This window comes from Bicyclus anynana, chromosome 4 (genome assembly GCF_947172395.1).
Source record: "Bicyclus anynana chromosome 4, ilBicAnyn1.1, whole genome shotgun sequence".
In the NCBI taxonomy this organism is placed as follows: Eukaryota; Metazoa; Arthropoda; class Insecta; order Lepidoptera; family Nymphalidae; genus Bicyclus; species Bicyclus anynana.
In genome coordinates, this window is record NC_069086.1 from 6,046,832 (window position 1) to 6,062,625 (window position 15,794).

Here is a 15,794-nt window from a genome sequence, read left to right on the forward strand (position 1 = left end):
AGTGGCAGGCGTTCCCGGTCTTGCATAAAATTCTTCTTGTCAGTGTGTTGGCTAATAGAAGAATCCTCCTAAATGTTCTCCCCTGACATTTGCTAGTGTATGCAATGGTCTGTGCAGATGTCTCCCTCCATTCTGATTGTGATGTGACAGCCGTTCGCGGTCATCCAGAAAATTCTTCTTGTCAGTGTGTTGTTAGAAGAATCCTGTTAGACAATGTCTGCACCTGTCCCCCTCCCTTCTGACGTCATAAACCGCATCCAGTGTTCCGCGCGAAAGAGGACTCGAAGTACTCACATGAATCGTTCACTTTGTTTGTGTGCAGTGTGCGTGGAGCAAACCTCGGCGGTGTTCGAGCAGTTGTGCCGGCTGGTCAAGTGCGTAGTGAACCCGGGCGACTGCGGCTCGGCGGAGCGCTGCGTGCTGGCGCAGCTGCACGACCTGTACAAGGCCGCGTCGCATTTGTTCCACGCGCCGCACGCGGACACCTTCGCCAACGCTTACCCCAAAATCAAGTGAGTTGTCTAGAAGCTTTACAAGCTTGTCGAGTCAAGTGCGTAATGCATCTGCAGTCCGAACCATCCTCAATAGTTTGAAAACAAAGCATTCAATTCAATTTCATTGTAGCGTAATTGTGACTACATTTGATTTAATATGTATGGTTTATAAGCAGACACTTATTTAGCTAATTCCCACAAGAGATGTTTATTTTCACCCTCAATATTTGTGCAAGTCTGCAGAAATAAAGACCCTTAAAACTAGTGTCTATTCGAAACCATAACGTTCTATGTTTTATGCTATTCTATGCAACAAATAAAAAAATCTTTGTTTACAGACAGGCACTTTACTCACCATTAACGCCGACGCCGTCCAATTACTCGTACAATCCTCAGTTTCTAAGCGAGTTCTTCACCAATCAAAGGAAAGGTAAGTTGGTAGAATTTTTGGCATATCCACCTCAAAGTAATTTATGTGTTTCTAATAATAAATCACACTAATATAAATGGGAAAGTTTGTAGGGAATGATGTATGAAGGTTTCTTAATCTTTTAGGCAAAAAGTACTCGAAGGATTTCGAGAGCACAGACATTATAATCTGCAATATTTCGTGGTAAATCCTTAATTCACGCCGCAAAATTGACAAAATAATGCTAGAATTCTAACCCAATTTTAATGTGTAGGAAAAATTGAGATCTCGTGGGCGCGTCAGGTGGCCGAGTCGCCGGCTAACCGGTACAGTTTCGTGTGTTCAGCGATGCTCGCCGTGTGCCGCGAAGTTGACAATGACCGGTAAGTTACTAACCTCTTGAAACTCGACCTCTGGCGGGAACGAACCTCTTTTAGACAGATTTTATTGACCCTCTTTTATTGCGTCACACAGTTACATATTAGAACTTGTTGTCCTCTAGTGAGAACTACCTCCTTTTTAGAAAGGCTTGTTCCCGTTGTTGCGTCACTCATCTCGAAAAGGCAATTGGTGTTCAAACCCTGTAGACTGTGTCCGTCCTTGCAATGTCTAAAAATGCCTTTAATGAGATAGGCCTTTAGACGGATTTAAAGCGTTAGACATTCACGGTAGATTTAATGTGAAGGGTTTGGTTTCTGATGTATTACTGGCACATAACGCTTACCACCTGTATGCCTTGGGTTGATGGGCGAAGACTATTTTTAGACAGTGTTCCATGCTGTGTGTTTTGCGATTGTTTTCCAAAGCTTACTACCTATGCCTCAGGTTAGCGAAGATTTTTTTTATTTTTAGAAAGTTTCCTGCTGTGTGACAGGCGATTGTTTTCCAACTAAGATCAAGTGAGGCATGTGTTTGTTCGATCAATCATTATTGTTAAGTACAAACTGTGGTGTGGTGTACAAGCTGGTGTTATCTGATAACTCTCAGGGCTAGTACTTTGAAGTGGCATTGAGAGGTCATGTCTGTCAGATGACCGATGGTTGTTGAAGTCGTAAGATTCTTGAGTGGGGACCGCATCTCGGCAAGCAGAGTGTGGGGCGATACTAGGTGGAGCGACTACCTCCGGAAGGCGTGTTGCGTGAAATGAATGGATTATGTATAAGTAGGCTAACGAACGACCAAGGCTTTTAAGCAGGACCTATGGGGACCTGGAATGGGAGTAGGAGCTGAATTGGGTCATTGGAAGGCCTTGGAAGTGATTACCTTTGCTGGGCGATGCGCTGATACCGATGAGTTGTGTGTCGTCGAGCCTCGCTTTGCTGGCTGACGACTTAGATGTGCTGAGACTTCGATGTTTAACGTTCACGACACTTAGTTTACTTTGCACAGGACTCAAGTTAAGGCCACTCGAGTGGATTGCACTTAAATTAGAGGTTTCTGAGGTTTTAAATTACGTTTTATGCGGAGATGAGTACACGCGTTAGCAATGAACGGGGCAGAGAGAGAAGAGAGTAACGGAAGTGTTATGGCGGGCGTTTTGCATTTCCGTCTTGATAAGAGTCTATGGCTCCAATGTTGCCCGACGTCACGCCTTTGGCGTGTTCAAGGCGGCTGGCAACGATTAGATGCAATAAGGGCCAAAAATAGAGCGTATTGCAGTCTCAGACCAATTATTGTATAGGACCTGCCTCGCTAGACGTTACTTTTCTGTCAAAGTATATGATCAACGATCTAATGCGATTATTAAAACTGTCTCTATAGAATCGATGTTAAATAGTTGTAATCGTGTTCATCGGTTAAAGAGCTCCGTAAAAATACCTTTTTGTGTAATTGAATTGTGTAAAAAACGGGCAAAAACTTCTAGTTTAGTTTAAGATATATACCAAATTAAAGCTCGTTTTCCTTAGAAAATGACAGACAATTGTGTTCGTGACTATGAGTGCGATACAGGTCCTTCTATAATTGGTCTGAGTATTGCAGTGGATGCATAATGATGATGAATGACGATGATGATGTGGTGTTCATCTGATCAGTGTGAACGAGCTGGGCGTGGTGTGCTCAGAGATGACGGCGTGGTGCAGCAGTCTCGCCGCGGAGTGGCTGGGCGCGCTGGTGGCGCTGTGCGGCGCGCAGCACTACCCCGCGCCGCACGGGCAGCACCCGCAGCACGCCGCGCCGCCGCCGCTGTACCCCGACCTGCTGCACCACCGCGACCTGCACGACGCCGCCGCGCACGATGCACTCGCCGTCTTCACCTGCATCCTCGTCGGTAACTATCATTAACACTGGCACTGATTTTTCTGTACTTTCCTCTAGTGCGGTACGAGGTTTTTTGACCTCATACTAGAACTTAGTGGTGTGGTACGAGGTCCATCAACCACATAACCCTTGAAAACGCTAGACGTACGAGGTCAAATGACCTCGTACCGCAGCGAACGCGTTAATAGAACGATGGCTGGTTCTGTGTACCCAGGTACATTTACATGCTTGCCAAGGCTTGGCAAACGTCCACAAACCACCACCAGCTCCTAGTTATTACCAACACTTGGACGGCATTTATTTTTTTTAATTTTATAGTGAACACCACCGTACTTCGCGATTAAATACGTCGCCGATGCTTGCCGCCAGCTCCCTTTGATCTATGTTCAATAACCGACTAGCCTGGACCGGCGACAAGCGGCAACCAGCTTACGCAAGCCAAGTCAAACATAGCCATGTTTACATGCTGGTGTTGGCGAGACTTACCAAACTTGTAAATGCAGCATAAATATATTGTATTGTTAAACTTGTCAACTCTGTTTGATTACCAGTCCGCTTTTATTATTTACAGCCAGTTTCTTCATGTAAAGCTAAAGTAACAGTAAAAGTAGTAAGTAGTAAAGAAGACTTTATTTTTCAGTGATTAAGACCGTCACTTTTGATTTATGACGTTACTTTGACTGTTACTTGCGATGAAGAAACTGGCCGTTAATCAGACAATTCAAAGAGACTATGCTTTAACGACTCTCGCGTCTTCATATCACAGTCAAATCAACAATAAACGTCATGATTGTTCCAGCTCGGCACTGCTTCTCTCTGGAGGACTTCGTGCGTCACGCGGCGCTGCCGTCGCTGGTGAAGGCGTGCGGTGGCGGCGGCCCGCTGCCGCCCAACGCGCCCTCGCCCGACGCCGGCGCTCGGCTCACCTGCCACCTGCTGCTGCGACTGTTCAAGACTGTCGATACTCCGCAACCTGGTACTTCTTTCTTAATGCTAGAAGCATGTGATACTTTGTCATGGCACTGCGGTCGTTCATCGCTGGCGGACGACTCACTGCCATCTACTGCTGCGTCTGTTCAAGACTGTCGATACTCCGCAACCTGGTACTTCTTTCTCAATGCTAGAAGCATGTGATACTTTGTCAATAGCGTGGCACTGCGGTCGCCCAACGACGACTCACTGCCATTGTTTATTTTACTAATTAAACAATAACTATAAAAAACATGCTTTTAGCACGCACTAAAAAATACAAATATTGGATTTAAGTCACGTGACTATTTTTTTCGACAACAAACCCGTTCGTTTGATATCCATATCATGGGGCGGATTTCAAACAGCCAGTCCGTCATATTAGATTTGTAATGACGCTTCTTAGCTAGTCATGTATCAGTCATCAGAACTCAGAGCGTGTGCAAAATTTCATCCTAATCGAAGACCGGGAAATGGCTCAAAATAAGATTCCAAGATTTGTTTTTCTTACATACATAGTTTCAAGTGAATCACTAATATAAGCTTGTTGTAATATTATGTGCATTGTGCAGGTCTATACAGCGTGTCAACATCCCCCGGGCCGGTGGGCGCGGGCGCGGGCGTGCGCCTGTCGTGCGACAGGCATTTGCTGGCCGCGGCGCACAAGAACATTGGCGTCGGGCCTGTGCTCGCCACGCTTAAAGCCATCCTCAGTGAGTATAGTGTCTATACAGGATGCTCATAAATAGTCTTTATGCAGCGTGTCCCGTAAATAGCCCGACATACTCTACAAAGTGATAACTAACAACAAGGCCTACAAAAACAACGAAATATACGTTAGCCGAAATGTTATGCTTGTCAAATTATATTGATTTTTCTATGCCATTTAGTTGTACCATGTGTAAGGAAATTACATAAGCGTCGACTTTTTGCTCTGAAAATATTTTTAAATAGTTGTTTCAACTATTGAATTTTTTCTTCAGGTTGAATATAAAATATATCTATGCCAATTTTCATCCAGATCCATTCAGCCGTTCATTTATTTTTATAAAACACTTACAGTAGGCATAATGCAACCGATAATCAATTAGTTTTTACTTCTCATGAACTACTTTAACTTCGCTTTGACTTACCGACGCTCGCGTGCACTTCTTCCCTATCCCTACCTTACACTACCCAACACTACCCTACTCCTACCCCTACCATTACATGGTAGGGTATACCATGTGATGAAGAACCGCTTTGACCGATTTTGTGCAAACTTCACATAAACCATCTAATAAATAGTCCAAACAAAGCCTAAACATTGGTGAGGTCGTTCTTGACTTATAAAATTACAACGAAAAATGGCATTTATGTATATATATAGGGTGCTTGGGAGTATTTCCTATAACTTCAAGGCGTTTACGAATCTACTTATAGGAGCCGAACTGAATAACTAATATTTTTTAACTAAAAAATAAAAACTTTTATATGTTTTCATACAAAGTAATTCAAATAATTACGACTATCTCTGTAACACACGCCTTTATCAATCCTTGCATTTTAAAATACGTCAAACTTGTCTACGTCATAATTAAGTATATTAATTAATTTTTGGTAAACAATATAACCTCAGAGTTATGGGAAATGCTCCGGATCCCCCTGTATATATAGATAAATAAATGTTTTGCCTTTATTTTTTATAAGTACTTTTTTTCAATGTTATATTTTTAAATGAACGTATTATAGTGGTGGGAGATTCTACAGCGCGCGACGGAGGGAAACCTATCGGGAAGAAATCTAGCGAACTGTCACACATACTCGGCACCAGCGACACCGTGCCCACCGACGCGCAACTCGACCTCATGTCGTGAGTAAAACCATTTCTTTATTTATATTTATTTTTTTATAATTAGATATGTAACCAATATGTTTTACTTAATCAAATTAAGCGAATACCTTATGCACCGACTAAGACGATAGTTAAAGGGGATTGAACCCTAGACCTCTAGGTTTGAAGCTTGGTCTGATATGAACTGATGAATGTTCATATACCAATACCAATACCACACTGAAAAGCCCAACGATCCACTAACAGTGGAATTTGTAGATGTTGTAAGGGCACCCATAGGGTATCATTCAACCGCTGAGTGTCGAATGTAACCTCTATTTGTTTAAGAATTTGTCACTCAGCGGGTGAATGATCCCCTGGGGGTGCCCCTACAACGTCTATGAATACCACTGTAAGTGTATAGGACATCGATACAATCTCAGGAAGTTGTTTATTACATGTACAGAAGGCCTGTGTTCAGAAGTGGATATCCAGTTTTAAGTATTATTTTATACTATTTAAGTACTTCATGTGTCAATTTTATTTTATTTACGCTGGCAGACTCTTTAAAAATTAAAATAATTTATTTGTAATGGAAATACAAAAAATGGTCCTTATTGCAAAATCATTATAATATACTAAGACGATTGTTTGCTTTTATGAAACAATAATTTTTGTTTACTATGAAAGATAATAAAATATACGTTTCATGAATACGGGGTGGATAAATAAGGGTAACAGATAAGTTTTTAAAAAATATAGTCACATGCATTTTACATAGTTAATTTATGTATGAAACGACGTCATCTAGGTTTAAAAACGTTCTTAAATCTGATGTTAAGCAAATGTTTTTTTATTCTTAGGATGGTAGATACAGAGATCAGTGGGGGCCATAGAACTCCTAGGTTTGTTTTTGATTTTATGAGTTTTACGCACTTTCACGTACCCTATCACGGCTTCACGAGTGGACGTTCTCATTTCTCATCCGTTCCTATCCGTTTTGGATGTTGTTATACAATAAACTCTATGTGGAAAATATATTTATTTTGCGTATTGTTTACTATTGTACAGTTCGTGTCAAATAAGTTTGGCGTTTTGAAGTTGGTGCTAATGGTAAAAAACCCGGACCTCTAGGTTTGAGGCATGATCTGATATGATGGATGTTCATATACCAATACCACATTGGAAAGCCCAACGATTCACTAACTGTGGAATTCATAGACGTTGCAGAGGCACCCCCAGGGGATCATTCAGCCGCTGAGTGTCGAAATTAACCTCTCTTTGTTTGAGAATTTGACACTCAGTGGGTGAATGAACCCCTGGGGGTGCCCTTACAACGTCTATGAAATCCACTGTTAGTAAACCGAACTATTTAACCCTCGTCCACGTGGTGCACTGGTGCGGGATATAAAAACATAGGGAAGCAGGCCGCCCCTACCAAGGCTCATTCTACATCCAAACATTGACAAGCGCGAATCTTGTCACTTCATTAAAATTTAAAATTCATTAATTTCAATTAGGCCAAATTAAAATCGAAATCTTAAATATTAAGTTACTAGGGTTCCCAATGCGCCTTGGCCCGAGAAGATACATCTCGTTCCTCTTTGTCGTCATACCTTGTACCTTGGTACTACGCGGTTGAGGACTCATTCATAAATTTTCCGTATTTAAGTCAAAATAAACACAATATAGCGAATGCGTGGTGACGTGGACTTTATTTGACGCGAACTGTACAATCATTAAATGAATTGAAACAGTTCTTTATCGAATTGAACACGTTAGTTCGTGTATAAATAAGTATAATACGCGAGGTAAATATACTGTGCTGGTGCAAAGTTCAACGTTTTTATTACATATACTTTCAAAACTTCTGATGTTTGTGGTTTATCGCCATTTTTAACCCAATCGAACATGTTTCGTTCAAACGGCACTATACTATTTTTGCAGTACCAGAGACCCGTTTACGCTTTGCTTCACTTGTTTCGCTAATTTCATTCTCATAACACCCACTGCATATGGGATTGGTTAAATACTTTCATATGGAATATGGAATTCATAATAATAATTTGCATAAAAATTCAAATGATTTCAAATAAAGAAACTCTTCAGCTTTGTTATATTAATACAGATAAGCTATCTAAATGCAAAAACCTTCCAGGAGAAAATAAGAATACGTAATACATGATGATTTAATCTTACTATTGAAGAATAATGTGAAAAAAATTATATTTATTATATCATTTGTTATACAACTCGTAAAAAGTGTAACAAATTACATTTTTTGTGTAACGTCACATGATGCTTTTTCACAATCGTACCTCTCCATGTTTCGGATCTTGTAATCCACACGAACAAAAAATTTTGCAAAAGTAAGATATTTACTTACTAAATAAAAAATATATTGTCTAACTAAATCTACAAAATATTCGATTATTTATCGTTACCACAAATTACTAGATTCAAATAAGAATATTTGTGGCAAAAAGCAACTTATATTTTTTCCAATCAGCTATTTGTGTTGTTTTGTTCATGTGTTGAAGATGTTGTGGTTATGGACATTATGCACATTTGTGTGGGGAATATGTAAATAAGTTACAGTCTACAGCTATTCTAAGTTCACTATTAACTCACCCTTTTTCCAATTGTAAAATAATCTATCCACCTTTCCAACAGTAATTTAATTGTACATAATAATTATTAATGCATTTCGAAATACTCCAACATGGTGAAAATGTGGAAGCTTTTAAAAATATAAAATACCAAAAAATGGGGTTCGCAGAGGCGGCAGCGGCGTTGGATCAACCCTGCTGGACTCTTCGCAGTCTTTATCTTCATTGGCGCGACGTGTTTTGGCTGAAATTTGTTCAGAGGAATGGGTATTGCAGAAATGTCTTCAGAACCCCGACGAATTGTACCAACCTGATATGCTTCTCGACTCCATGCTTACACCAAAACAAGCTCAAAGGTAAGTATCATCGTAACTGGTAATATTTTTTATTGAGATTTTAGGAATCTTATAGTGGCGTGGATACTTATTGTATTTATAAATATTAATAAAATAAATAAAAATTTCTTAGTTTGCAAACTGTAACCAAAACAAATGAGAATTTAGAGATTCTCTCTGCCTAACCCAACATAATTCATAAAAAATTACACAACTCGAACGCCACGAATCGCCTTATATCGCAAGTCGTTCCCGCCAACCGATCGGTACCCCTCCCTAAATCCCTACTCGCGACAGCGCGAGCCAACACGAAACAGTCGATCACTCGACTGTTTGGTGTTGCATCATATACTTCTCAGACTACTCATTTCCTACAAATAATATACAATAATATCGATGAATTCTCATTTCCAGATTACTACACATGATATGTTATCCAGATTCCGCGAGCCATACACATCCTGATCTCGATCAAAAGACAATGATAACTCGGTTACTTGAGGTAATATGTTCATTATTTTTTAATTATCTTTAAAATCAGCTAATAGGTACACTAAGAAGAGAGCAAGCTTAAGTTTTATAAATAGCTTTACTTCTATATATGGGCAATAGCCTAACTGCATTCACGCCTGATGGTGGGCTATGATGCAGCCTATTGTGGAACACACTTGTCTAGAAGATGCCTATTCACTCTTGGTTTGAATATATACTCATTGAAGGTGGTGGGGACACGGAAGCTGGAAGAAAATTCCATATCTTTACTATATAAGGATAGAGGAAACCCCTTAGTGCGTCTTAGGAATATCAACGACGTAGCGGTGTAGATATCTGCAATGTCTAGATGCTACTCGTACTGATAGAGATTTACAACGTTTTTTTTTAAAGTAAAGCATTTATTTTTAGGTTGTAAGCATTTTTACTACTAAAAAAACAACTAAAAGTCGCGAGTGCCTGCAGGTGTCTAATAATATTATATAAGGAATTAAAGCAGCTCTGTATGTTATAGAATTTAGAGCAATGGTCACTGAGGATGTCGTGGCTGGACCTGCAGCTGATGTTCAAGCAGTTCCCCAACGGCTCGTCGGAGCTGAGCGCGTGGCTGGACACGGTGGCGCGCGCCGTCATCAACGTGTTCCAGCAGCCGGCGCCGCCCCCTCCGGACAAAGACAGGTGCGTTTTAATAAAAAAAAAACGAGTGTTCTTTAGACCACACGACTGAAGTAAAACTTATTTTAAAAAATATAAACAAAGCGCCATCTATGAGTCTCAGGCATAACTGCATCGCAATAGGTTTTTTTAATAGGTACAAAAAGGGATTGTTTCTATGTTATCTAGGAAGTTTATTAATATTGAAAAAAAACTACAACTGACTAGGTACATGGCGTAAACTACCTACCCGTGAAACTAAAAAGCGACCCATGAAAAAAAGTATTGTCTACCTACTGAGGGCCTAGTGGCAGTTTGATACTGTTACTATTGCGTTGACGTATACGCGAATTTCTAAGAAATTGAAATATCTGTGCAGTAGCGCCATCTAGTGGCACTACTGCACAACTGTTTTAATTCCATATAAATTCGCGTTAACGTTAACGCGATAGTAACAGTATAAATATATTGAAAACTCCCACCAGGCACACTGATAGTGTAATATTAAGGATCTCTTGTCCCGTTCTAGGTGGCATATTTGCTTGGATTGATCGTTGTTTTCGCGGAAATTAAATTATTAAATTCATCATTCATTGGTGTTTTAAAGTTAAACACAAAAAGGATAGAAGCTAAGAAACATATTTCGGTATATTTTACCGCAGAATGGGCACGGAGCGCGGCGTGGTGAGCACGAGCAAGTGGTCGGAGTCGGTGTGGCTCGTGGCGCCGCTGGTGGCCAAACTGCCGCCCACGGTGCAGGGCCGAGTGCTCAAACAGGCTGGACAGGTATTGATGGATGGATGGATGGATGGATGGATGGATGCAGGTGAAGCCAGTATTTTCAGAAGCATTTGCTGGTACGATAATACGATGAGTTTACAATAAACGTATTCTATCGTTAGGACGAAGTAAAGGCGGTGGTCAATGGTACTTCTTGCAATGATAACGAGATTCTCATTGCCTTGACTATGGGTAAATAAGTTCGGGACTGGCTTAACACCTTGGTAACTCAGACCAATTACCATAGGACCTGCCTCGCCAGCCGTTACCCCTCTGTCAAAAGTATATGATCACGATCTAACGTGTTTATGAACTGTGTCTATTGAATCTATGTTTCATTGTGTTAAAATGTTTCACGTTTGCGTATCACGGTTTTATAGTTGAGTGTAGTATAAGGACACTAGATATATCTATTGGTGTTAAAATTTACGATGAGTGAGTTTACCTCGTCCCCCTCAGAAAACGACAGACATTTTTTTTTGGTGAATTTAAATGCGATCCAAGTTCAAAGGTAATTGGTCTGACCTTGGTAGGACCTTTGGGCAGGTGAATGTGCCCCTCTCTCTTTTCCACTTTTTTTTGCGACTAATTGAACCAAATAACTATATACATCTTCTCTTCTTATGCCTTCTCCATTTTCTTCATATCTCTGATGTGGTCTGCGTATAGAGTACAGACCAATTGGGCTGTGTTGCCAGATATTGGAGAGCGGGTGGGGCGCGGGCTGCAGCGGCGGCTGTTCCACCGGCGGCGGCGGCGGTGGCGGCTCGCATCGCGACTGCAAGAGTCACCAGAGTCCCAGCTACAAAGGGTAAACACTCACTGTCCAGCAAACATAAGACATGCGCCAAGATATGACCAGATAATTTTGACCTCTTTTATCCTACCGCAAGTATCTATCTGTATGTTGTTAACGCTCTATTTCAATGACGGGCAATTGCCTGCCGCTCACTTAGTCGTGTGCATCAAGCAATTCATCTCCTCATAAAAGACAACTTTCATTTTCTTTACCTTTCATCATGATATGTATGCTGGGTTCACGTTGCTACATAGGGATATCATTCTCGCTTTGTTAGTGCAATTATGTAAGTTTATGACACGTCTATTACTCATTTAATTTATAGTAAACTAACGGATTCCCGCAACTCCGTTTGCGTGAAGCTTTGTTTTTACAAATCGGGAACCATGGGTTTTTCAGGACTAAAAAGTAGCGTATGTTGTGCTCCAAGGTCAGAAGTCGGCAGTTGAGCCGTGAAAAGGTAACAGACAGACTGACAGACAGAATTACTTTCACGTTTATAATATTAGTGTGGATGTCATTTATTAGTAAACTAGCTGACGCCGCGCGGTCTTACCCGCGTGGTTCCCATTCCCGTAGGAGTACGGGAATAATATACAGCTTTATAGCCTTCCTCGATAAATGGGCTATCTAACACTAATAGAATTTTTCAAATCGGACCAGTAGTTCCTGAGATTAGCGCGTTCATCAAACAAACAAATACTTCAGCTTTATAATATGAGTATAGATGTAAATGGTAATGGTAAATTCAATATTTAAATCATTTTGTAGGTCGGCTGGCGCGGGTGGGGGAGGCAAGCGAGGGGTAGGTGCCGGAGGAAGTTGTTCGTGCGGCGCCTCCGCCGTGCGCCTCGCGAACGAGCCGCTGCTCTCCCTTGTACTGACCTGCCTTCGTAACCAAGACGACCAAAAGGTAAGCAAACAATTTTGGCAGCCTCCGTAGGTACAAATCAAGCCCGTATAGAAATTTCAACAGCGCTTAGGATGGCGCGCCAACAGGCATTGAAATGTTTTGTCTATATGTCGCTCTCTATTTCATCCCATCGAAACAAAAGAGAGAACGATTTGTAGTGAAAATTATTTCGAACGACAGTGATTATAGCAACCTAACAATTTATAATTTATGATCAATGATGACAACATGAAACATTATCAATAATTATAACACAAAACATTTATACGCGACTAGCAGCGTGACGGTGTCCACGCTGTCTAACAAACAACTGAACTCAAGTCATCAAACACTGTTGCAAAAACTTTACATATACCTCCCCTCCACAATAACATAAATGACAATGAATGTAGATAGTACCTGTATTCGAAGAAATTGTAAAACCGTTACCGTATTGTATCGTATCGAATTACTTCTTACATCACGTCATAAAATTTACCACGTAAATATGACCTGAAAAAAAATGTTACGAACAATTTCGCTCATACTTTTTAACAGGAAAGCCTTCTAAGCTCAATCCACGCTCAACTCTCACACTACCTGACGCACGCGCGCGACCACGAACGCAACGCTTGCGGCGACGCATGGCACGACGAAGCGGCGCCCGATGCGTTGCAGTTGCGTTTCTCGCTCGCGGGCGGCATGTTCGACGCAATCCGCCGCTCCTACCAGCTCACCGCTGATTGGGCGCTGCTGTTGACGCAACTTATAGCGCACCAACTGATCGATGCGTATAACAATAGGTAACGTATATATCATCTATAATATAAAAATGAATCGCTAAATCTCGAGAACGGCTGAACCGATTTAGATAATTTATTTTTTAGAATATTACTTGAAATACGACGATGGTTTTGTAGGGTAGGGATAGGGTAGAGTAGGGTGGAAATAGGGTAGGGCAGGGGTAGGGAAGAAGCGCATATAAATCAAAGCGAAGCTTGATCGGGTCTGCTAGTAACTTAATAAATTGAGGACTTAGAAACATTTGTGTGTAATGTTCGTTGGTTGTTTTTAACAACCACTTAGTATTATATTGAGAATTTGACGCAAATTGAAATTTTGTGAAATCAGCTTCTTGCTGCAATGTATTTTTGTATATGGGGTAATTTAGGGGTGTATAAAGAAATTTCTTGGAGGCCTACGACTTATATGTAATGTGTATTACATGTGACTGTGGATATCATACTCGCTATTAAGCGATAAAATTTCCATTACATTGAAAGTGATGAAAAAAATCTGTGTCGCTACATCGACAAATTTTTGTTTATTAGTATTTTCACCTCATGCATAAAAATGATTCTTCTATTATTCCATTTATAGGAATTGAATTGTGTTAATTTCAAGTTTTTTTATATGTATTATTGTAGGATTATTATTTTGTGCATTACTTTCTCTGAAATTTAAAACAGTTTAGCAGTTCAAGCAGCAACATGCCTGTCGTCAAAGGTTAAAATTACCACCTGATTTATTCTATCACGAAACAAACTTGACACAATATTAATGTATGTTCAGGCTGTTCTACAAACTTTATTGTATGTATTATACATGTCACTTCATATCGTTCAGTATCTAACTATCTAATTACACTCATACTATCAACATTCCCTGAACTACGCAGCAAGTCGAAACCATTGGGAAAGCTCGGTGCTATCTTCCTTGTTCCATCGCACATATCTAATACACTCGTGTTACATATCACTGCGAAGTCATCGCTGTTCTCATGTCGCTTGAACTCTGACGTCACTGACTTGCTGCGTAGCCTAGCCCATTGGATGTGTGTCTACAATAAATTTATTGTAGTCTGTGTCACAGCAACTTGTTCACGACATTGATCGACATGCTTGCAACTCTGATACACTCGACGCTAGCTGAAGGGGGAGACGACAACAACAGGAAGCATTACCAGAATTTGATGAAGAAACTGAAGAAGGAGATCGGCGACCGGCACGGGCCGAGCGTGCAGGCCGTGCGACAGCTTCTGCCTCTGTCGAAGAATACGATTATCGAAGTACGTCTACACTAATATTATTGATAGGAAATATTTTTTTTGTTTGTGTTTATAGTGAGTACGCTCCAAAATTACATATGACCAATTAAAAAGATATTCAGCAGTAGAAAGCTACATTATCAGAGAGTAACACGGGCTATATTATAACCCCGTATTTCCACCAGATCGGGAACTACGCGGGTGAAACCGCTTGTTTTATAAAATTTTCATTATTCCAAGTCAAGTCAAGGCCAAGTTCCCTTGAGTAGCTATGAGTCGAATAGAACTGATCTTTTTTTGTTTGTAAGGATAGCATTATTTAATATTGAGCCAAATGGCTTTCAGCTCCTTTGGCATTTGCGTGGCAAAAGTTAGTGTTTTGTCACGCAAATGTTGTGCAGTACAGTTGGTCTACCTTTTGCTAACAGGACTGATGACATAAAGCGGGTAACAGGAATGCAGCTGGATGCCATTTGGCTCAATATAAAAAAATGCTATCCTTACAAACAAAATAAGATCAGTTCTATTCGACTAATAGCTACTCGAGGGGACTTGGCTCAGGCAAAATCTTTGGTAGCAGAGCGTGGTTGACTAATAAAGCTAATATATTTCAGGTGATTGCTTGCGAACCCCTCGGCTGTCTGGTAGACCAGAAAGGGAATAAGATTACAGGGTTTGACAGCGACAAAAAACAGGTAATTAACTTTATACTAAGTACTAAAATAGGACAAACGCATGTATTCTTTTATCTGTTGACTATGAAGGATTACTTTGTTTATAGATACATTGTTACTCGTTTACTCGAAAAATTCATGATTTCCGCGAGATTTGTGAAAAACTATTTCATGCGGACTTTGCTGACAATATTATTCCGAGTGCAGGGTACCTAAGGCTGGTGAAATTAACTGAGTATCATTGCAGGGTTTACGCCTGACAGATAAGCAACGTGTGTCAAGTTGGGAACTTGTGGAAGGGGGTCGGAACCCTGCGCCTCTGTCTTGGGCTTGGTTCGCTGCTACTAAGATAGAAAGAAAACCGCTTACTTATGAGAACGCGCATAGGTGAGGCTATTTATCGCTAAAACACCTGCATTGTTTATTGAGTTTTAGTATAATTATTACTCTTTAAAGGACTTTGAAAATCAATGTCAATATTTTTTTTATAATATAAAAAAATTTTAATAAAAAAAATTCAACCGACTTCCAAGTCAAAAAATAACTTTAACTAAAAAGCAAAAAATAA

At 40.4% G+C, this 15,794-nt stretch overlaps 1 protein-coding gene across 4 annotated transcripts in view; it reads left to right on the plus strand.

The window, feature by feature from the left end:
- Positions 1-15,794, plus strand: part of LOC112058435 (mediator of RNA polymerase II transcription subunit 12) — a 47,137-nt gene that overhangs the window by 18,588 nt on the left and 12,755 nt on the right. For 2 of the 4 annotated variants that reach the window (XM_052891631.1, XM_024099279.2), the window contains exons 23-40: positions 323-512; positions 833-924; positions 1,178-1,286; positions 2,937-3,172; positions 3,962-4,138; positions 4,704-4,844; positions 5,863-5,983; positions 6,808-6,849; positions 8,724-8,909; positions 9,303-9,390; positions 9,895-10,058; positions 10,697-10,820; positions 11,513-11,625; positions 12,385-12,526; positions 13,064-13,308; positions 14,366-14,573; positions 15,167-15,247; positions 15,474-15,613. In XM_052891631.1, the coding sequence (XP_052747591.1) occupies positions 323-512; positions 833-924; positions 1,178-1,286; positions 2,937-3,172; positions 3,962-4,138; positions 4,704-4,844; positions 5,863-5,983; positions 6,808-6,849; positions 8,724-8,909; positions 9,303-9,390; positions 9,895-10,058; positions 10,697-10,820; positions 11,513-11,625; positions 12,385-12,526; positions 13,064-13,308; positions 14,366-14,573; positions 15,167-15,247; positions 15,474-15,613 (2,599 nt within the window). The remainder of the gene's footprint in view (positions 1-322; positions 513-832; positions 925-1,177; positions 1,287-2,936; positions 3,173-3,961; positions 4,139-4,703; positions 4,845-5,862; positions 5,984-6,807; positions 6,850-8,723; positions 8,910-9,302; positions 9,391-9,894; positions 10,059-10,696; positions 10,821-11,512; positions 11,626-12,384; positions 12,527-13,063; positions 13,309-14,365; positions 14,574-15,166; positions 15,248-15,473; positions 15,614-15,794) is intronic. The other 2 variants (XM_024099278.2, XM_052891632.1) reach the window with 2 other exon arrangements.